The sequence below is a fragment of the Triticum dicoccoides genome, chromosome 7A (assembly GCF_002162155.2).
Source record: "Triticum dicoccoides isolate Atlit2015 ecotype Zavitan chromosome 7A, WEW_v2.0, whole genome shotgun sequence".
Classification (NCBI taxonomy): domain Eukaryota; kingdom Viridiplantae; phylum Streptophyta; class Magnoliopsida; order Poales; family Poaceae; genus Triticum; species Triticum dicoccoides.
In genome coordinates, this window is record NC_041392.1 from 241100650 (window position 1) to 241124691 (window position 24042).

The following is a 24042-nucleotide window of genomic DNA, read 5'->3' on the forward strand; positions in this document are numbered from 1 at the left end:
GCAAGTCATGCATGTACTTATAACTTACAACTTTTTCATTAATATATCATGTAGGCGATACCACCTCATCAAGTCATACATCTCTTTTTCCATGGGGAAGAGGGGGCCTGATAAATTCATGCATTACATTAGGTTTTGTATGGTCAAGGACGATTATATGTGTTGGACGCTTGGACCAAAAATATATAGTTCAGGATTCACATTTTTTGTTAAAAAATTGCATCATGTCAAGTTTAATTAAAATAGTTTCTTTTTATACATCATTTGATCACATATTGCATAGGTTTTACTGTAGAAACTAATAGAGTGGCACACACATCTTTTTTTAATATATTATATACGATAGAAGATCTCACTTACACATTTAATATCATGTGTTGGAATAATATTCTGTGCAAGATAATAATAAAAATTATTATTATTTTCTATTATCCTCAAGCTCTACAAATAATATGAATATTAAAAATAAGATTGCAACGAATAGAACAAATTTATTGATATCAGTATTACCAGGTTGTATATCTACTTTTGACCGGTTTGGACCCTGTCAAACTTACTAAATGACCTCTTTAATAAAACACCTATCTTTTACTTCCAACATGACCTGCAAAAGAGTCCATGATTGAATATGAATAGATCAAAAGTTTTCCTGCAAAAAGGAGTCATGATCCCGCCATCATCAAATTTCCTTCAACTAACTGTCCAATAACATGTATATTAGGATTTTGAATGCTTATATACCAAGTATGTTATCATTCTATAGAAGATGTTGCATACCATCACAAAAATCATTTGCATCCATGGTGTTGGACATTTGGTAACACACAAACATATATTTTCATTTTTTAGATGCACTAAGAAGATTGCATGGTTATATGCATGACAGACTGTGAAAGTGGCGAAATGTGCACAATACAAAACAGTTCATTGAAATTGATACTTTAAAATGTTAAATTAGATAAAAGTAAGGTGCATCATGATGGACAATTTATGTAGAGCTTCAGAGGTAGTAGTAGTGATCATGCATGGTGTCTTTCTGAAGTTTCATATCATATCGAGTGAAGATCAGCTGAAAGAGCATGGTGCCCCCATGTGTGATTTTGGTAATTGATGACAATCGCTATGGACTAATGGTTGCCTTGAGCTATATTTGAAGAGTTTGTCCATAGGCATTTCTTGAAGTCCATTTGTTGATTTCAAGGAGATTTTGTGGTGACTAAGGTGCTACTCAAGGAAGTATCCAAAGCTTGGTCATAGATAAGGCATGATACAAGGTTGGCAAAGACTAAGTCAAAGAGTGAATCAAATTGATCAACACATGAAGCGTACAAGATGTATCGAGAGGGATCAAGTGATCCCATGGTATGGTAAGCATTGCCCATTTACGCTTTGTGTACTAACTCATGGTCTACATGAGAGTTCTTGGTGGGGCTAGGTATGTTTTCATGGGCATGCATCAAAAGGAAGATATCATATAACCCATGGAGGATGGCATCAAGTGGTGATCTTCCTCAAGATTGCGTTGTGCAAGTTCAAGTGGAGCATCATTGTCGGATCACGGGTTCCGGCAAAACCCTTAAGGTTCGAACACTAGGGTGCGCGCGAAGATCTCCCCCCTATCGATCCGCGTCCTACTTAGCCTAGATCTCACGAACTAACTCGACGAACTCGCAACACAAAGGACACAAGATTTATACTGGTTCGGGCCACCGTTGTGGTGTAATACCCTACTCCGGTGTGGTGGTGGTGGGTTGCCTCTTGGGCTGAGGATGAACAGTACAAGGGGAAGAACGGCCTCCTGAGGTTGAGGTGTTCTTATGCTTGGTGCACTTGTGTGGCTGAGGATGAACTCGATCCTTCGTCTCCCTGCCTATGGTGGTGGCTAGTCCTATTTATAGCGGCCCTGGTCCTCTCCCCAAATATTGAGCGGGAAGGGAGCCAACAACGGCCAATTTTGAAAGGGGACAACTAGTACAAGCTATCCTGACAAAAGGTGGTCTTCACCTACCAAAGGTTCTGGTGGTGCGCCGTCCTGGGCTCCATGGTGACCTTCGTCTTGCTGTCCTTCTGGTCTTGGTCTCGTTGCACCAATATGGAAACCTTTGCTTGATGCCTCGGTACTCCGCGCCTGCGCTTGCCCCCTTAGCACTAAAGAGGAAACAAGGACGTTGCGCGCGCTGGCGCCCTCCTGGTCTCGATCGTCATGGCTCACGTCATGAGAACCTCGCGAGGTTTGCCCAACCTTGAATTCTCCGCCCCTCACGAGCCAGTCTGGCGAGGCCGCTCCTGAGGAGGTCTTGTGTCGTCTGCCTCGCGAGGCTTGGCCCCTCGCGAGGGTCTTGATTCCTTGTTGATGAAGATGGGCCGTACAGGCCTGCCAGAAAAGCCACGCCATGGGCCGCAGATAAGCAAGTCTGGGGACCCCCGTTCCCAGAACACCGACAATCATGAAGCGATCACATGCTTGAAGGTTGTTCTTCATTGTGGTGACAATGGACTTGTGAAGATGTGCCGAAGAGTGGTTGTTGGCGTTCTGGGACTGGGGGTGCCCGGACTTGCCTGCCCGTGGCCCACGAGCGTGGCTCCACCAACGGCCTGGTACGACCATCTTTAGCAGCAACAACACAAGACCCCTCGCGAGGGGCCAAGCCTCGCGAGGCGGACGACACCAAGACCTCCCTGGGGGCAGCCTCACTAGGCTGGCTCCTGAGGAGCGGAGATATCTATGCAAGGGGCACCTCGCGAGGTCCACATGACGTGAGCCATGATGACCAAGGCCAGACGAGTGCCAGCGGGCGCAGTGTACCCGTTTTCTCTTTGGTGCTAAGTAGGCAAGCGCAGACGCGGGGTACCGAGGCATCAGACAAAGGTTTCCATATCGGTGCAACAAGACCAAGACCAGCAGGACAGAGGTCATCACGGAGCCCACAACAGCATCACCACCAGAGCCTTTGGCAGGCGAAGACCACATTTTGTCAGGATAGCTTGTACTAGTTGTCCTCCTTTAAACTTGGTTGTTGTGGGATCCCTTCCCACCTAAACATTTGGGAAGAAGACCAAGGCCACTATAAATAGGACTTAGCCACCACCATAGGGGGGAGAAAGGGATAGATCGGATCCATTCCACCCAAACGAGCTCACCAGTTCATCTAGCTCAAGAACGCCTCACCTCCTGAGGTTGTTCATCCATTGTACTAGTCCATCCTTAGCCCCTCGAGGCAATCCACCCACAAACTGGAGTAGGGTATTACACCGCAAGGTGGCCAGAACCAGTATAAACGCTCGTGTCTCTTTTTCTTTGGGTCCGTCGAGTTAAGCCATGGAATCATTGAGCGAGCGAGCGAGGAAGACAGTGCTCTTCGCGCGCACCCCAGAGTTCGAACCTCACAAGGGTTTGCCAGAACCCGTAATCCGACAGTGGATCACCCATAGTGGAGTATGGGGAGCAATCAAGAAAGGTGGTCCAACTTGAGGAGGATAAGATCGTCTTCATCTAGCTCAAGTGAACTATGCGCAAGGCAAAGGCTTGTCCTCGATAAGTTTTCTTTCACCGGTCTCATGATGTTAGTTGGGAGACCGGGTTATAGGATCGATTGTCGTAGTATCAAGGGGGTTCTTGAGTGAGTAGCTTGATCGTAACATCCGTAGAGAGCTCAAACCATTGCATCCCCGACATCATCTTTCTTGGTTCTTGTTTGGCTTTTCTCAATGTGAGATTTTAGATCTAGTGGTCATCTTCATGACAAGCTCAAGTTCTTCGAAAACGGATTTCGTATGCAACATTACGTTTTCGGTGTTGAGTTTCTATTGGCATTTTTTTTGCATTATTGCTAGTTCTAAATATATCAATGTCTTCTCTACTCTCTATATACTACTCCCTCCGTTCTTTTATATAAGGTGTATTTGTTTTTTGATAAAATTGCACAATGTAAAGTGCATTTCTTCTAAATCCTCGTAATTCCCTTTTTATACTCCAAAAAGAGGAAAGTATCTCTCATCTGATTGACTGTATCTCTCGTTGTATCAAAAGAAGGAAACTATCTCTCTCTCGATTGCATGTATCTCTTACTTTTCTGAACTCACTGATTTACTTGCCACTAACAAACAAATTTCCCAAGGGTAATTTTGTCCTAACACCTCTATAATTATGTGCCTTGGTCACTGTCGGTGTCAAAACCGGCGGATCTCGGGTAGGGGGTCCCGAACTGTGCGTCTAGGCCGGATGGTAACAGGAGGCAGGGGACACGATGTTTTACCCAGGTTCGGGCCCTCTTGATGGAGGTAAAACCCTACGTCCTACTTGATTAATATTGATGATATGGATAGTACAAGAGTAGATCTACCACGAGATCAGAGAGGCTAAACCCTAGAAGCTAGCCTATGGTATGATTGTATGTTATGGTTGTTGTTGTCCTACGGACTAAAACCCTTCGGTTTATATAGACACCGGAGAGGGTTAGGGTTACACAAGGTCGGTTACAAAGGAGGAGATATCCATATCCGTACTGCCTAGCTTGCCTTCCACGCCAAGTAGAGTCCCATTCGGACACGAGACGAAGTCTTCAATCTTGTATCTTCATAGTCTAACAGTCCGGCCAATGGAGATAGTCCGGCTGTCCGGAGACCCCCTAATCCAGGACTCCCTCAATAGCCCCTGAACCAGGCTTCAATGACGATGAGTCCGGCGCGCAGTATTGTCTTCGGCATTGCAAGGCGGGTTCCTTCTCCGAATACATCACAGAAGAATTTGAATACGAGGATAGTGTCCGACCCTGCAAAATAAGTTCCACATTCCACCGTAGAGAGAATAACATTTTCGCAGATCTAATTTGCTGGCTTGTTTTGACAGCATGACGTTACATCATGGCCCGGTGATTATTCGAACCATTTCTTTTAACCAGCCCCGCACATAACGCGAGGCAGTTTTTCAACACGTCTTGTCAAAGCAGAGATCGTGTCCCCTTATTACGGGATTCTCATCAATACGGGCGTGGGTAACCCAACCGCGCCATCAATTGCAGCGCTTGGGGGATAAGCGAGTTTTACCAGGCAAGTGGGGACGCTTAGTTTCGTCCGCCCATATAAAGGGGTAAGGATTCACCTTTCTATCCACGCCTTATTCCTCCCTTACCCATCCGTTTTCGCACACTCGAGCTCTAGCGCCCAAGTCCGCACTTCCCACCTTGACCTTCTCCAATCATGTACGGAGCGGGAGGCAAGTGGATGGTCTCCTCCGTCACGGAGGGAGACATCAAGAAGCTGCGCGGAGCCGGATACCTAGCCGCGAACATCGCGCATCGGCTGCCCACCGCGGGGCAGATCGTCCTTACCCCGGAACCTCACGAGAGGGTAGTTTTCCTTCACTACTTCCTCCGCGGACTAGGGTTTCCCCTCCATCCATTCGTCCGTGGTCTCATGTTCTACTACGGCCTGGACTTTCATGATCTGGCCCCGAACTTCATCCTCAACATTTCAGCGTTCATCGTCGTGTGTGAGGCTTTCCTCCGCGTCCGGCCCCACTTCGACATGTGGTTAAAGACCTTCAATATCAAGCCGAAGGTGGTACGAGGACAACAAGTAGAATGCGGCGGAGCCATGGTGGGCAAGATTCCCAACGTCATATGGCTCGAAGGCTCCTTCGTGGAGACAATAAAGGGGTGGCAGTCGGCGTGGTTCTACATCACCGAGCCGCACGATGCCAAATGGGCGGCAGCCCTCGAGTTTCGATTCGGATTCCCTACACGGCTCACTTCCTGGAAGGAGAAGGGCCTGTCGTGGGGTTCATCGGTGGAGCTGGACGGACTCCAGAAGTGTATCCGGAGTATGGCAAGCAAGAAGCTCAAGCTTGTCAACATAGTCCAAGTTATGCTCATCCGCCGGATCCTCCCGTGTCAACAACGGGATTTTACCTTATGGGAGTTCGACCCGGCCCAGCACCAGACTCTGAGCGAGCTCTTTGATACGACACATGAGGACGTCTGGAAGGTACTATTCAAGGGTGCCGAGGTCCCTCCTTCTCTCGCCGAGGATCGCGGACTAAGCGCAAAGCGCTTAGCGCGTTCAGTGAGTTCAATACGTCCCATAAGACATTTATCTTCCCTAGCTCAATTATGCACGGGGTCTAATCTCCAGGCCTTTGACATGACTGGGTGGAGACGTTGGGGCAGATCGACTGTCCGACCCCTTTGTCCGAAGACATTGCGAGCGCTCTACTGATGGAGATGCTGGCTCCGGGTCCTTACAAGGTGTCGGAGAAGACCAAGAAGGCCAAGGGAACCCGAAAGAGTTCCCGACGCTAGGTGTTATCGGACTCATCATCTGATAACTCTGCGGCACACTCTTCTCCCGAAGATGAGGAGGAAGAAGAAGATGCTCCCCCTCTAGGCGGGGGAGACAAGAAAAGGAAGGCCGCCCCAACTGGGGAGGCCGAAGGGTCCAAGAAGGGGAGGACTCTCCTTCCGGACAGTTCCACCGCCGCCGACGAGGGCGAAGGCGAGTGGTTGCCCCGGGCCAAGCCCCCAAGGAGATCGTAAGCATTTGGATACCAAAGTAACTCATAGCATTCCTTTGTCGCACTAATTTCCCTAACGCCGAACATGATTATGCAGGCCGCCGCGAACCAGCATCGATGTATCATCGGACGGCTCCCTGGGCTTGTCGGACATGGATAGCGATCCAGTCCCAACCGCCACCTCCCCTCATCCTGCTGACGACGCCGAGGTGCTGTCTCAAGAGGCACCGGGTCGAGGGGAGACAGTCTTGGAGGCGCCTCAAGGCGACCTTCCGGACTTTGGGAGCTGCGGGGACGGGGCCCCCGAGAGCTCCGAGTTCGGCCCTTAGCCGAACACCGCACCGGACCCTCCAACGATTCAGGGCTCGGGCAGGCGGCCTCCTTCTAAGAGGGGCAAGACGCCTGTGCCGGTGACCTCTGTCCATCCAGAGGCACTGGACAATCTGCTGGAAGCGCTTCGCAGCGCTTCCATCGACGAGGAGCACCGCACTATCATGAGTGCGGTGATCCAGAAGGTTCAGTCCGCTAAGAGCGGATTGACTGAAGCCTGTGCCAGCCTTCTAACATGCTTTGAGGTAAGTGTTTCAAAATGTAGTAGAAATATTACCGCATAGACAGTATCCCCTGATGCTTTGCTCGGTGTTCACAAAGAAAAGCCGAACAGAGGATCAAATAATATCGCAGGAGTCTAATATAAGTATGTCAATATGCGTATGCAGGCTTCGCTGCTGGCGTCCGCCGCACCGACTGCGGAGGTCGTCGTACTGAAGCAGGACCTCAAGGGGTCCAGAAAAGAGCTCGGCCTTGCCAAGAGGCAGCTCGAGGAGAACAAGGGTAAGTAATACCCTGTCTTATGTATATGTATAAAAGAGAACGCGATTGCAAAATGACATGATCATCGTATGTTTGCCAGGGGCCACGACCGAGGTGGCGACCCTGAAGCAAGCGCTAACCAAGGCCGAAGATGCAGCGGCCAAGGAGCGCACCGAGCGAGAGAAGCACGAGGCTCGGGTGGGCGAGGTGCAGCAAGAGCTCCAGGCTCTTGTGGCGAAGCACGAGGCGTTGGAGCTTGACTTCAAGACGTGGGAGTCTGAGCTTGCCGCGACCCTCGAGAGTGTAAAAAGTGCCAAGGCCGAAGCCCAAAAGGCCCTCCAAGAGATCGACGCGATTAAGAAGATAGCGGCGGGTAAGGCTTTCTATATGCAAAGCAAGCATGTAAAAGTAAATTACCGATTACTTACCCAGATCCGGAGCTCTTCAGGAGTATTCGCAGATTTGCCCCGCAGTGTGTCCCATGTCGCACAATTTTACCAGGCCGAGGATGGAAGCTCGACGGAGAAGCTGTTCTGGTCTCAGTATGCTGAGGCCGAACATCCGGTGTCAATGAGCGACCAGCTGAAGCAGATGGTCGAGCTACATAAGGCGTCCGATCAGGCCATCAAGAGCTTTATAGTCCGGTTGTGGCCTGGCGACGCCCTTCCGAACAGCTTCTTCGGCCTGGTGAGGCGGCTTGTGGATGCCTGCCCGCGGCTGGAGGTCGTCAAGCGATCTGTCTGCATTAAAGGTGCACGCCGGGCTTTCGCCCATGTGAAATTGCAGTGGGTCAAGCTAGACGCCATGAAGCTGATCAAGGAGGGGCCGCCGGAGGGCAAGGAGCACCGCCACCCCGAGATGTACTACGAGGGTGTTCTGCCGGGTGCCCGTCTCATCGCGGATGAGTGTTTAAAAGATGTAATATTTGAGTAAACTTGCTCGTTTTATCCTGTATTTATGAAAACTTGTTTCATATGCGCTATGCAACGCTTGCTTGAATTTAAAATATTACCTTCTGTTTGGCTGTTTATCCAATCTGAGAGATGGCTAGCCCTCGGCTTCTGCCCCCATGCCACGAGTGCTGGGGTGTTCGGAATAAACCTGAGCACTCTTGTTCCCATATTTGGGTCCTTCGAGGGAGGTGCTCAACACAACGAACAAGGCAACCGGACTAATAATGCTTTATCACTCTCACTTAGCCATAGAATTCTATAATTTTAAATTTCGGCGAAGCCCCTGGTATTCGGAAGGCCGAATTCGGGGCGCGATACACGCCTGTAAGCCAGACAGGGCCGGCCCCTCGCCCTAAGCGGCATAAGTCTTTAGGGACTCGAAAAACCTCGCCGAACAGCGACCGGTCTCTCGCCTTATCATGACAGTCAGTTTTAGCTCTCTACTGAGGTGCTCAGCCCGGCAGAACCGGGGCACAATCGCAGTAGTTCTCCTAACGCTATCTTAGCCGATAGAGCGGAACGCAAGGTACCAAAACATAAGAGCCGGGCAAACCCAACAATTAACCAAAGACATGATTCGAAGTTGATGCATATAATGCTATAAGTTCGGGGTGCCGCACTTGTGAAAGTGTTCGGACTTTTCACACCACATTGTGGGGTACGTAAGCCCCTGGTGTATTAGCCGTACCAAGGTGTACGGTTGCAAGGCGTCATTAATGAACACATAGATATATATATAACAAGAATGCAATAATAGTCGTAATGTCATGTATTGTTTATTAAAAAATTGCGTTAAAGCAGAGTGATACAGATAGTGCGATAAGCAAAGAGTAGGACTATGTCCCTTCCAAGGGTAAGCTGAGGAATGATATTAAATTGAATATTTCACTCATTACTGTAATCAACCTGGGAATTCCGTGGTATGACGTAGTTGTCTGCCTCCTTGGTTGCTGCATCAAGTGTTCGGCAATAGTGCTGTCGGACAGTGTTTCCAGAGATTAAGATCCTGAAAGAAAAAGAAAAATAACCAAACAGGAAGCCCCTAGTGCGGTTTAGGCCGCGTTTTGGGGCGTGCCGCAGTTGTGCCCCCTTCCCCACCTGTGCCCATGGTATTTTTAATGCGTAATTATGTACGCGCGACACGAATATCGCCATTGGGCTGGGATTGGGGTGGCCGCCGTATTGCTACGCGAGCTCAGATCGCGCCAGGCGGTCTATTTGCCGATTGCCCCGAGCGCGCTTGAAGGTGTCCGGGCTTTAAAGCGCCGAACTGGTTGATTGCCTTGAGAGGCTGCTTTGCGCTTCTGCTGCGAGGGTCGCGGTGTGCTCCTCTGTTCGGAGAGAGTGCTCTGTGTTTCCATTGACTATAATAACTCCGCGAGGTCCTGGCATCTTGAGCTTGAGGTATGCATAATGCGGTACCGCATTGAATCTAGCAAATGCAGTTCGCCCAAGCAGCGCGTGATAGCCACTGCGGAACGGGACTATATCGAAGATTAACTCTTCGCTTCGGAAGTTATCCGGGGATCCAAAGACCACTTCCAGTTTAATTGAGCCTGTGCAATGGGCCTCTACGCCTGGAATGACGCCCTTAAAGGTCGTTTTTGTGGGTTTGATCCTTGAGGGGTCTATACCCATTTTGCACACTGTGTCCTGATAAAGCAGGTTCAGACTGTTGCCGCCGTCCATAAGGACTCGAGTGAGGTGAAATCCGTCGATGATTGGGTCTAGGACCAGTGCGGCGAATCCACCATGACGGATACTAGTGGGGTGGTCCCTGCGATCGAAGGTGATCGGATAGGAGGACCAAGGGTTAAACTTTGGGGCGACTGGCTCCAACGCATATACGTCCCTTAGCGCACGCTTCCACCCCCTCTTGGGGATGTGGGTTGCATATACCATGTTCACCGTCCGCACTTGCGGGGGAAACCTCTTCTGTCCTCCAGTGTGCGGCTGCCGGGGCTCCTCCTCGTCATCGCTATGCGGCCCTTGTCCTTATTTTTGGCAATTAACTTGCCGGCCTGCTTGAACACCCAATAATCTATGTTGGTGTGATTGACTGGCTTGTCTGGGGTGCCGTGTATTTGACACGAGCGATCGAGTATACGGTCCAAGCTGGACGGACCCGGCGTACCTTGTTTGAATGGCTTTTTCCGCTGACCGGGTTTAGAGCCTTTGAATCCGGCATTGACTGCCGTATCCTCAGTATTGTCACTGTTAATGCGATGCTTATGCTTGTTGCGACGTGACCTGCTATTGCCGTCCTTGGTATCTGAGGTACCATGGTTCTTTGATATGTTATTACTGCGAGCCAGTCAGCTGTCTTCTCCCGCACAAAAGCGGGTCATGAGCGTCGTGAGAGCTGCCATAGATTTTGGCTTTTCCTGACCAAGGTGCCGGGCTAGCCACTTGTCTCGGATGTTGTGCTTAAAAGCCGCTAGGGCCTCCGCATTCGGACAGTCAACGATTTGATTTTTCTTTGTAAGGAACCGAGTCCATAATTGCCTAGCCGACTCTTCTGGCTGCTGAATTATGTGGATCAAGTCATCGGTGTCTGGTGGTCGCACATAAGTGCCCTGAAAGTTGTCGAGGAATGCGGCTTCCAGATCTTCCCAACAGCTAATGGAGTCCGCTGGCAAGCTGTTAAGTCAATGCCGCGCTGGTCCTTTGAGCTTTAGTGGGAGGTATTTGATGGTGTGTAAGTCATTGCCGCGGGCCATGTGGATGTGGAGGAGGAAGTCCTCAATCCATACCGCGGGATCTGTTGTGCCGTTGTATGATTCAATATTTACAGGTTTGAAACCTTCTGGGAATTGATGTTCCATTACTTCGTCTGTGAAGCATAAGGGGTGTGCGGCGCCTCTGTATTGGGCTATATCGCGACGCAGCTCGAATGGGTCTTGCCCGCTATGTTCGGCCCGGCCGGATTTGCTTTTACTGTATCTGGCGTGACGTTTGTCGTCTCGCAGAATGGTGCTCCCTCGTGATCCGTAGATCTATCTTGAATGCTTTGCCTTGTCCTCCAATATGTCTCGCAGGTCTGGCGTATCTCCCCATGCCTTTTTATTTGAATGGCGTTGGGGTGGAGGCTGAGCTTTTGGCTGGAATGCCTCTCTATCGCGGCCACGAGGTGGCCGATCAGCCGTATCATACGCTTCTTCCTCCAGTCGGGGTAGTAACCTGCGCCTTGGGTAACTCTTGGAGGGGCGTTCGAGTTTATATTCCTCGACCGCGAGGACTTCAGTCCATTTGTCAGCTACCAGATCTTGATCAGCTTGAAGCTACTGCTGCTTTTTCTTCAGGCTATTTGCCGTGGCCATAAGCCGGCGCTTGAAGCGCTCTTGTTCGACGGGATCCTCTGGTACGGCGAATTCATCGTCGCCGAGGCTTGCCTCGTCTTCGGAGGGGGGCATGTGATCATCCTCCTCCTCTTCGTCTGCCGCTCTCTCAGGAGAGCCGGCTCCTTCATCCTCCTGCTCTAAATCTTGCTGGAGGGGATTGTTGTTGTCTTCGGCACTATCCGGAGTGTTATTATCTCCTGTGCCGGTATCACCACTTTTGCTTTGGCGGGACTTAGAGCGGCGCCGCTGACGTTGGCGCTTGGGTTGCTTCTTGGAGGGGTCATCCTCCGCTATCTCGCCGCCATTGCCTTCGTTGGGTGTATCCACCATGTATATGTCATATGACGAGGTGGCTTTCCAGTGCCCTATAGGTGCTGATTCATGTTCATCTCCTACATCGTCGTCCATACCGTCGATGTCTTCGGAGTCGAAGTCGAGCATGTCGGTTAAATCATCAACAATGTCTACGAAGTGGGTGGTGGGTGGGCGTCGAATTTCTTCGTCGTCCACATCCCAATCCTGTTGGCCATAATCCGGCCAGGGCTCTCCTGACAAAGAGAGAGACCTTAGTGAATTCAGAATGTCGCCGAAGGGCGAGTGTTGAAAGATATCCGCGGCGGTGAATTCCATGATCGGTGCCCAATCGGATTCGATTGGCAGGGGCGCGGATGGTTCGGAGTCCGGAAAAGAGTCCGGTACCTTGGAGTCACGGGCTGCATAGAGGATTATGCCGGTGTTTGGCTCGATTGCCGTCGAGACTGCAGCCCCTGAGGCGGTGTCTAGCCACCCGTCCTCGATTGGCGCAGTTGGCTCCGAGCTAAGGGTCGAAGCTGATGCGGGCGTGGCCTCTGGGGTACTGTTCGGCAGTAGAGCTAGGTCATACCCCTCGCGACAGTGCGGCGCGCCCGGCTATGGCTCGAATCCGTCGAAGATCAAGTCTCCGCGGATGTCGGCCGTGTAGTTCAAACTTCCAAATTTTACCTGATGGTCAGGGGTGTAACTTTCAATCTGCTCTAGATGGCCAAGTGAATTAGCCCGCAGTACAAAGCCGCCGAATACGAAGATCTGTCCGGGGAGAAAAGTCTCACCCCGGACCACATCGCTATCGATGATAGTAGGAGCCATCAAGCCTAACGGCGACGGCATAGAGGAACTCTCAATGAAAGCACCAATGTCGGTGTCAAAACCGGCGGATCTCGGATAGGGGGTCCCGAACTGTGCGTCTAGGCCGGATGGTAACAAGAGGCAGTGGACACGATGTTTTACCCAGGTTCGGGCCCTCTTGATGGAGGTAAAACCCTACGTCCTGCTTGATTAATATTGATGATATGGATAGTACAAGAGTAGATCTACCACGAGATCAGAAAGGCTAAACCCTAAAAACTAACCTATGGTATGATTGTATGTTATGGTTGTTGTTGTCCTACGGACTAAAACCCTTCGGTTTATATAAAAACCGGAGAGGGTTAGGGTTACACAAGGTCGGTTACAAAGGAGGAGATATCCATATCCGTACTGCCTAGTTTGCCTTCCACGCCAAGTAGAGTCCCATCCGGACACGAGATGAAGTCTTCAATCTTGTATTTCATAGTCTAACAGTCCGACCAATGGAGATAGTCTGGCTGTCCGGAAACCCCCTAATCTAAGACTTCCTCAGTCACCGTGCCGAAAATAATACATCATAAAGAAACAGAAGGAGTACTTCAAAAGACTGTAATGTCCCGTGTTTCACTTTTTCCCACCATCTCTTGGTCCAATCTTTCCCATATGATAATCAATCACCTTAATTACTTACGTGTTAACCAATTTCACTTTAATTTACTTACCAAATTTCTCATGAAAATACATGGTGAATCACGAGCAGGATCTGATAAACATTTATTTACACAAACACATTAATATGAGCAGGTAAATCACAAGCTAACTTACTATTTATATCCCACTGCAACGCACAAACATTATCCTATTTAATCTAAAAAACGCTTAACAAATCCAATCTTTTTTTTTTTGGAGGGGAAAACGAATCCAATCTCCAGTTGACCTTTTGAGATATGTGCATATGACGGTTGCATGTAGGGAAGCACACGGTGATACCAATCCTTACACACTCCCATGCTACCATTTATTTTAGAACTAGATCATGATGGCCCGCGTTGCTGCGCCCGTTTATTTAAAAAATTAAAATATTGTATAAATATTTAAAAACATAAACTATCATATATTAGACAATTATATGAATATAATATTTTACATAGACTATAGTAGTAAATAATTCTCTTCTAAATATACATGATGTTGCTGCTAAGGGGCAAAACTTTTAGGCTTGTCCCGTTGCACGACATCGCATTGACGGGTCAAATGGCACATACACTAATAATGCTTGTATAAAATATAATTACCTACCCAAGCTTTAAAGGATCACCGACATAATTATTTTAGAAAAAATCATAGACTGGAAACAAACACGTGGCTATTGTTACAAAAACACCATTTTTGTTCTTTCATAGGCAGACACAACAAGTGACAATTTTCATAGAGGGTAACATTTTTCTGGTGACATAACACATAAAATATTTAAGCTTAGAAAATAATTCTAAATAATAATTTTTTAGACATAATAATGAGTGACAATTTTCACAAAAAATATGGTTGTTCGAGATCCCTCTTTACACCTCATATCTGTTAGTTAATATGATTATGGTATGGTTTACATAATGGATGCTAGAGAAAACTCTCTTAAGCCGTGTACTTTTCTTGACATCCACCTTTTCAGGGCTCAAAACCTTGGAGGTTTTCTAAATATCTAATACTTGAATAGCGAAATGTTCATCTATACCCTTTCGAAACATGTGTTTTCACTTTTGGAGAATACATATGAAAATGATAGTTTTGCACATACCTGACTTAACCCCAAAAGGCGATGGGCAACTCCGCATGTGCAGCACACACGAGGCTAGAAAAAGCACTTGACTCCAAAAATTACCACAATAATCAAGCATCTCACAATTTAGCTCAATAGGTGGATATAAAATTGTTTCCCGGGACATATAAGTAAGAGCAATTCTGCCCAGCCTTTTTTTTACGGGAGCAATTATCTTCAGAATTCTTTTGAGAAATTATGTCCAGACTTAACAGCAGGATAATTGACTCAGTGTTGATGTTCAAATTAGAGTGATTGATTGGTCATGGCCGCTGGGATGATGAACGCACCCACCTACTCAGAGTACTTTTTTTGTGCTATGACCACGTTTTACACTTCATCGACCAAAGCAAGCCCAGCAGCCCGATCAATCACAGCTGGCCCAGATAGCTCCATGGAGCAGCAGCCCTAGAGAAACATCAGGACATCCAGACATCATGCGATCGACGTAATCGGACGGCCAGCGAAGGTAAAACGCTGTGGAGGCTCCTAGGTCGCTTAGTTATACTGTTTCTCAATTTAAAAAAAATCTAAAAAATCATGAATGTTTACAACACATGTGTTTACCACCCGTAAAAAATTTAGATCCAAACTCCAAATACACATTGAGAATAAAAGACAAATCTCTGTCATTAAAGATGATATATGGAAGATCAAAGTGCCACCTAATATACATGTTTTTCTCTGGTTAATATACTATAACAAGAGCCTAACTAGAGATAACTTGGCCAAACGCAGGCATATAGATGACATGTCTTGTGTCTTCTGCAACGAACCTGAAATTATCCAGCATCTATTCTTTGATTGCATTGTTGCTAAAAATGTCTGGAATCTAGTTGCTGATATTTTTAAGGTTGATGTTCCTAATTCATTTGCTCTGCTGACTTCCTTCTGGAAGAGAAGAAAACACCTTGAAGCTTTAAGCATCGTTACTGCTGCTACCTTGTGGAGCTTATGGCGTTTTTGAAATGACTTTGTTTTCCAGGGGCGAAGATGGCAAAGTATACGATGTGTTTTGAACCTGTTGGGGGCAACGATCAAGCAATGGAAAATACTATGCTCAGAAGCTCAGGGTGCGCTACTTCTCCGATGTTTAAGCCTACTGGACCACCGAAGAGGGGAATTGCTTAGGATTGCTTGGAGATAAAATGCTATTTTCGAGGACATCGCTGGACTGTGTTATGCTAGTTTACAATTCTTAACTTTGATCTTAAGTAAGCTGGCATGTTGCTCCCTGGCTATGTCTCTTGGCTTGAACTACCTAAAAACTTGTAATAGGGCAGTTTAAAACCCCGTTTCCTATCTGTGGCAGCTACTCTCCGGTTGCCGCCGAGCGCTGTTAACAGTCTATGTTTGGTTGATGTTTGCCTTGGCTTTCTATAAAGTTGGGGTGGGAGGAAACCCCTTTTGTTTCAAAAAAATAAATAAAAATAAAAGACAAATCCATATGTGAATAGTGTCTCCTTGTGCATTTCCTCAAAATAAACATTGAGAAACAAAAATGTCAAATCCATATGTGAATGGTGTCTTCATGTGCATTTTGATTTTGACTTGAATTTTTTAGGGGTTATAGACACATGTCTTGTACACCCTCTGTTTTTAAATGTAAGATGTTTTGACGTAGTAACATTTAGTTTTGAAACTATGGCGTGCTCTATGTTTCTAGGAAAATCATAATGTGCCAACCTACATAAAAAACAAAATTGCATTTTGTTTGGAAACGACAAAAACCTTGAAGCGACGCACGGCAAGGCCAGTCGCTTCGATCTGGTCGCTCCATCTTGAATCCAACGGTACATAGTGAGTGAGTTGGCATCATGTTCATAGTCAACCCGTATACCTCAAGTGCGCGGAAGCCATTGCCGCCTGCCCTCAGTTTTCCCTCTCCCACTCTCCTCCGCCGCCGGCGCCCGATGCGCCACCTCGTCGCGGCGGCGAAACCATCCCGGCGGCGGCATTTCTTCTTCTCCTTATCCCCCTACCACCAACTCTCCACCACGACCACCAGCGGCACCAATTCCTCCCATCTCTGCTCCTTCTACGACCCCGCGGCGCAGTTTCTCCCCTCCGGCTCTCCCCGGCACCTCTCCCTCCCCACCTCCCTCCGCCGCGACTCTCTCCTCGACCTCGCGCGCATCCTCAAGTCCTCCCTGCAATGCCACCTAGCTCTCCGCACCCTCACCTCCCAGACCCCCCCGCTCCATGCCCGCTTCGCCGCCGCCTCCCGCCTCGCCATCTTGTCCCCGGCGCTGCGCCCCTTCGCATCCCTCCTCCTCGCCGCCCTCCTACCGGCCGCCTCCCCGCATCTCCTCGCCTGGTGCGCCTCCCCCGGCGGCGCCCCGTACGCGGCCCTCCGCCTCGCGCTCCACGCCTTTATCGCCGCCGGCATGCCGGCTGAGGCGCTCGTCGTGCTCTCACGCATCCGCAGCGTTGGGAAAACGCCCAGCCTCTCCGCGCTCGCGACGCTGCTGCGCCTGCTGTTCCGCGAGGGCAACGTCCAGGCCGCGTGGAAGGTGTTCGTGGAAATGACAGCGATGGGGCCACGGCCGAGCCTCCCCATCTTCAACGCCATGATCCTAGGGTTATGCCACATGGGGCTCATCCCTGTAGCTGCGGGATTGCTTGGTGTCATGTGGAAGTTCCATGTTACCCCTGATGCGTGCAGCTATAACATCCTGATCAAGGGACATTGTGTGTTTGGGCAGGCAGGGGATGCTTTTGAGCTGCTTGAAAAAATGCACAAGTCAGGGTGCGAGCCGACTGTTGTGACGTATAACATTTTGGTGAATGTACGGTGCCGTGATGGGAATATGGTGGAGGCAAGGAGGCTGTTCGATGAGATGGTGGCGGTGGGGGTCGAAGCAAATACAATCACCTTCAATGTTTTAATCGATGGGTATGCAAAGACTGGGCAGATGGATGAGGCTGATGCCGCCTACAGAGAGATGAAGGAGAGGGGATTGCTGCCAGATTGCTGCACCTTCAACATTCTTTCTGCTGGAGCATACAAGTTTGGAAAGACCGCGCACTTAGCACATGAGCAGCAGGAGCTGTATGAAATGTTTGGTTCACAGATATCAGCAGACAATGTAGATATGACGATCTGTAGGCTTTGTTGGGATGGACGATTGGATGATGCCCGGCAACTTGTGTGTTGTGCAATCGAGCAGGGTGCTCCAGTGAGTGTTGCAGGTTTTAATGCTTTGATTGCTGCATATAGCAAGGAGGGATTTGAAGAAGCAGCTCTTGAGTTATATAAGCTTATGAAAGAGATAGGCCTTGCACCCTTATCCTCCACTTTCAATTACTTGATACTGGGTCTATGCAATCAAGGAAGACTAGATGATGCACAGCTTTTGCTAGAACATATGATTAGTAAGGGATATTCTGTTGGTACCTCATTTACCGTTTACATGGATTCATGCTTCAGGTCTGGTAATGTAGAAGGTGCCTTGAAATGCTGGGATGATATGCTGAAAGTTGGTGGGCAGCCTGATTTTATCGCTTTCTCTGCATATATCAGTGGCCTTTGCAGATTAGATCATGTAAATGAGGCTTATCGGGCATTTGTGGAGATGACAAGAAGAGGTCTTGTTCCGAACAATATTACTTACAACTCTCTGATATCTGCGTTTGTTAGGGTTGGCCATGTGGCCGAAGCACTGCAACTAGAGCAGAAGATGAGGCAGAGTGGTCTTGTTCCTGATGTTTTCACAAGCAACATTCTGATTGATGGTTTTTGCAGACAAGGAAGGCTGGATATGGTGAATAACCGTTTCTTGGACATGCGCAGTAGTGGCTTAACTCCTGATGTAGTGACATACAATACAATTATTAATGCATATTGCCGGGCCCAGGATATGAACGGTGCCATGATTTTCATGAACAAGATGCTTGCAGATGGCTGTGATCCAGATATTTTCACATATAATATTTGGATTCATAGCCTCTGCAACAACCATTCGATGAATCGAGCAGCGAGAGTGCTGGATGAACTTGTTGCTGTTGGTTTCACACCTAATTCAGTTACATACAACACACTGATGGATGGCATTTGCAATGATGTCCTTGATCGAGCTATGATTCTCACTGGTAAACTGATTAAGATGGCTTTTCAACCCAACACCATCACAGTTAATGTTTTCTTTTCTCATTTCTGTAAGCAAGGTCTTGGAAGGCGAGCCCTTTTGTGGGCTGAGAAGCTCAGAGAAGATTCTGTTGCTTTTGATGAAGCTACAATGAATATACTTGACTGGGCTTCCAAGGAGATGGAGGATGACCTCCAGGGTAGAGTTGCTGATATTGACAAATGTATGTTTCTCGAGTTCTTAATGCTCATAACGTACAACACTATGAGCAATAATAGATCCCCAAAGTTTAGACATGTGCCTGTTGAGACAGTTATTGATCCTGCCAACAGCAATACAATCAAAGTTTTAGATACTGGGTAATAGCCAAATTTCATAATCACATGACTACTTGAAAACATTAGCCACACGATCAAAGTTTTTGGTGTCGATGAGGGACATTGGCATGAAGATGACACAATGGTCGCTAGCCTGGAGGAGGCAAGCAAGCAGATATCAATTAGCCGGCCAGAGAAAAGAGAGTAGGAGGAGGAAGAAGAAGACGAGACTAATCGGTCAGGGCGTGTGAGCGACGGGGTCCTGCGCCAACGGGCACCATCTACTGCTGCAAGCACTGCGACTCCAACCCTGCCTATGCCCAGCGCATTGTCTCCAAGGTCTCGGTCTCCTCCTATGTCTCTCATCTCCATTTACATCCCTTCTCCATTTTTATTCATCTTGTTTCCTCGCCAGATGTTCCACTGCAAGCATGGCAAGGCCTACCTCTTCAACAAGGTGTAAGTAATTAGATGACAGCGCCCTGCCTCAATCATCATGTTGTTATGTGTCTCCATGTTGCCATCATAGTTTTACTGTGTGCCTGTTCTCTGTGACACAGATGCTACTGCATTATTATTTAGAATAGCTGTGCTCTGTTCTCTCATGCTCTATGTGCCCATGGTCATCAAGCAATTGCAATTTCTAGTGTTTTGGGCTGTTGCGATGGTCTGTGATCCAAATATACAATGCTAGATATGAAAATATATGATATGGTCATAGCTGAATGCTCAGTTTAGAATTGTACACTGTCAGAAATATTCTTGGTAAAATCAGTTTTGCAGCACTTCACTGAGAGATAGATTGTGTTCCTTAGTCCATGTTTGCTCTGCAATCTTTGATCTAAGATTCTGATTCAGAATGATTGTATCTTCATTTTTGTCTGACAAGTTTGCCTTCTCATCGCTGGATCAAGGTCATTTCAGGTTCATCAGGCTGCCCATGTCCATCTACCACCCAAGCCATGTCGCAGAGCAGCGGAGATACTCCACATGATCTGCTTCAGCTGCCTCCAGTTCAAGAATAACCTGGATTTTCTCAGAAAGATGTATTATGAGCTGAAATTTGAAAGTGACACTAGCTGACTAGCATAACTTGGATTTTCCCAGAAAGACGCATGATTCATTTTGAAAATAACAGGTGTAACTACAGTAGCAATCATCTAAACAAAAAGCATATGCCATGCTTTGTGTAACACATAGTTCAGTAGCCTAGACATTTGTGATGCAAAAATACCACCACATTACCCAAACCCTCAAACAGTATAAACCTCCACTCAAAGTCCAAGGTTAATTTAAGACTGTTAATTAAGCTATCGATGGCTGGTGTTTATTTTAGTTGCAGGTTTCTGAGGAGGATGGCATGTGTACAGTATAAGCACTAATTAATTATATTTTGCCGTATGTGATGGTCCAGCCATCAGGCCGTGGCCGAGTGTAGAGCAGGTCACCCAGCCAATGATTCGGTGTTTGGATCTGTGATGGTGGTCTTCCGGCCACCACAATCTTGTTATTGTGATAATCTTTTTTGCTGATGAAATATGTCACAATATTTGTGCTTTGCAAGATTCTGTGGCTACTATGTTGTGCTGCCTATATGCATGATTATGTAGGATTCTGTTCTGCCTTTCACGACATATATCATTCTTTTGGCATTATGCTACCCATAGTTAGTTAAGAGAGCTACAAATTATCTTTTCCTTAGGTTGGATAATTTTGATTGATTAGTGTGTGCTTGAGCACGTACAGCTGAGAGCACCTCATGTATTTTATATAGATGTTCATTAAAGCTATTATCCGCGTCTTCTGATTATTCACTGTAATTGACATCTCCACTGTATTTGTGAATATATGAATCTAGGTTGTAAGAGTAATCTTAACGAGTTTTTGTTTTGCTGCTGTTTAGAAGCCTGTTTGTTTTATTCATGTACGTACTTTGGATCCACGTATCTCATGTATTAGCAATTTAGAAGTTGTGGATATTTTGGCCCATGAACAGTGGACATCTTGGCTTGTGAACAACACTAGGCAAACAACATGCGGTTTTTGTAAGAGCACACTATGTTAATTGTAGCCTGCTGCACAGAATGGCAAAAACAACTGTATTTTATATTTCTTTGTTATAGGCATGTAAACCCAACCTTATCCCACAATGGCATTCTTTGAGATTTTTGATTTGATTAGCTCCTCCTCTTGATTGTAGGCCAATGCCTAGGCTCTGCTGCTGCCTATAGGAATTTGGGTCACTTTCGTCTTTCTTGGTGAGTTCAACAACAATGAGTTTCGGTGGACTACCTCCTCAGCTACTTCAGCTTCTGCACTGCAGGGCGATGACAGCCTCATTACAGCGGTGGTCGCCTCTTCCTTGGTTCTGGTGAGTTCCTGGTCTCCTCCCTCTCTCCCTTATGCCTTGAGATTATCCAGCCATTGAGTCATGGCTGATTATCGAGCCAATCATAGGGTTCGGTTATGTGGTCATGTTGTCTGTGGTGGTGGTCTTCTGCCCACCAGAGTCTTGTGATTGTGATGATCTTGTTGATGAATTGCCCCATGTGGTGATTAGGCCCTTGTGCTATTTTACGCTATTTGTGATGGTTTGATATTTATTTAGGATCTTGGTGTGCTACTGCCTAGGGTGTAGAACTTGATATGGAAGGAACAAATCTTTTACTGCACTTGCTGCACCTTGAAAACTTAAGTTTCAAATTGGAGATTCAATTCAGGTTGACATGTGTCTCCTGTAATATACAAGGAAACATCTATTTCACCTCCAGTTGCCGCGCTTGCAAGATTGTATGTTAACTGTTAAACTATCTTTATGTCTGAAAGGGAATGAGCTTCCTAACTATGCATAGTCATGTAATTTCAAGTAGTTATGACGCAGTCTTCAATCTCTCTCTGGCACTCTGCATGCTATGACAGTCACCCTGTATAGACGCCATTTGAAGGATTTTATGCTTACCTTGGTCTGCATGTATGAAGTGCGATTTATCTATGAGCAACTTGCTATTGGTTTTAGCAAAGATGTACTTCCTCCGTTCCTAAATATAAGTCTTTTAGAGATTCTAATGCGGACACATACATAACAAAATGAGTGAATCTACACTCTACAGTATGTCTATATACATCCGTATGCAGTCCTTATTGCAGTTCATAGATTCATATAATACTAGATAGTAGCTTATCTTCTCTTGGTATTTACATATATATTTGATGCTCTTAGATGGACACTCAAACTCCTGCTTTTAGATATGGTAATGGCTCACTAAGGGCATTTCCAACGCGGATCACCAGAACAGCCCTCACCAAATGTCTATGGACAGGGATAGGGGTGGAGACATCCAACCACAATCACCAAATGTCCGCCCCTGGTCCAGCCTCCTCCATTTGACATGCATATCTAGATCAATACCAATTTAAGCATACGTTTAATAGTTGCAAACATATGCACCGGATCTTCAATATGTTTTTACAGATTCCAAAAGTTGCTAGTCCGGCTGTCCATGTCAAAGACCTTCATCGGCTCCCATTCCGGCTGTCTGTGGCAAAGACCTCACTCTTTGGCTTCTCCGGCCTCCTCCCTTTGCGCGAAGCGCTTCAATATGCTCACACGCTAGGCTTGGACAATCTTCGCCGCATCGGAATCCAAGTCCGACGTTTTCACGAACAACATTTTGGAGTCCTCCGAAGCGGCCTTGATCTCAAGCTTCTTCTCTTGGAGCTTGAGCTTCTTGTCTTGCATCTCCATGAAGATGCCAAATCTCTCCCCCTTATTTCCCTCTTTCACCTCATTGCGTGCGACACTTGCCTCCTCCTTCGTCATGATGTCCTTGAACTTCTTCGTCATCTTGGCCGCCGCCCCTTCTCCCTTCTTTTTCCCCTCCTCCCACTTCCTTCCCTGGTTCCTAATCACCTTCTTGGCCAAAGCAAGTCCATCTTGTCTTGGAACGGTTGGATCACCACCTTCGTCTTCATTGAGCATGGCGTTGACGGAATTGGCAATCAAGGCGGTCCACTTGCTTTGCCCATTCAACTTCAACTAACAATGCATATAGATGAAGTGCTTCTTCTCCATCTTGTGATATAATGTGCATGCACGTACGACCTAGCAAAGGAAGACAATGGATGGTCAACAAGTTGCAACATTGAGCAAATCAATGAAATGACCAACACATAGAGCAACAAGGCACACAACTTATGAGATCTTGGATTGCCGCACTACTTGGCCATCAGGTTTTCACTTAATTGTAAAAGCTGCAGAACTTGTTGATGCCCTCTTTGAATGTTGTACATTTGATGGTTGAGCGACTTTGAATTGCGCTGATGGATCACTTCCTTGTGGTAGGGATTGTAGTGCTTTTGCTCGTGAAACCAAATATGCATGCTTTGCTAAAATGCCACGCTCTGTTACTAGTGGCCAACCAATGCCTCACAACAACTCATCCTCCTTTGGGGAGAAATTTAGTCCCTCTGCTTCTTCTTTGGGTCGACGCCCGGCGCCCACTGCTCATCCGGATCCATGTGCGGCTGCTGGGTGTCCAACTGCTGGGTGCATGTTTGTTGGGTGTCCTACTGTGGTTGTTTCTACGGCTAGGAGTCATCCACTTATTCGTCTTCGTAGCTGCTTTCGTCGTGGATAATGTTCATCATCGCCTCGTCGGCTACCGCTGTCCCGCTTGGATGGGGCATTCCGGCAAACATTGATTGGGCATCGACGGACGAGCAGTCCACAGCCGCCATCCGCGATCGGACAAGCTCCCGTGACTGCGACTCCGTGAAGGCATAGTCGGTGTTGAGGTCGACGGTGAGACTTGATGGCTGGAGGTGGAGGAGGACGTGGACTGTTGCGGCGATTGCTGTGGAATGAGGTGCTGGGAGGCGTAGTAGTAGAGTGGCTTCAGCTTGATGGCCACGACGTCGATTGCCTGGGCGACACCAGGGTGGCGGCGCACTTTGACCGGCCGCCGATGGACCCCCCGCCTTCTTATTCGCCCTGTGATGGCGGGTGCTGCGCTCCGCAGACGCGGCCTTGCGGGCGGCCACCACGGTCGGGGTCCTCTGGCTCCATCACGGTGGCGCCTGAACGGTGTTGGTGGTGGTGG

The 24042-nt window shown here is 47.6% G+C and overlaps 1 protein-coding gene across 6 annotated transcripts in view; it reads left to right on the forward strand.

Annotated features, from left to right (window-relative positions):
- Positions 1-16402: 16402 nt before the first annotated feature.
- LOC119330702 (pentatricopeptide repeat-containing protein At3g22470, mitochondrial-like) overlaps positions 16403-24042 on the forward strand; it is a 13878-nt gene continuing 6238 nt past the window's right edge. For 4 of the 6 annotated variants that reach the window (XM_037603820.1, XM_037603821.1, XM_037603824.1 and 1 more), the window contains exons 1-3: positions 16403-19282; positions 19359-19402; positions 19858-21314. In XM_037603820.1, the coding sequence (XP_037459717.1) occupies positions 16452-18989 (2538 nt within the window). In that variant the 5' untranslated portion in view covers positions 16403-16451 and the 3' untranslated portion in view covers positions 18990-19282; positions 19359-19402; positions 19858-21314. The remainder of the gene's footprint in view (positions 19283-19358; positions 19403-19857; positions 21315-24042) is intronic. The other 2 variants (XM_037603823.1, XM_037603825.1) reach the window with 2 other exon arrangements.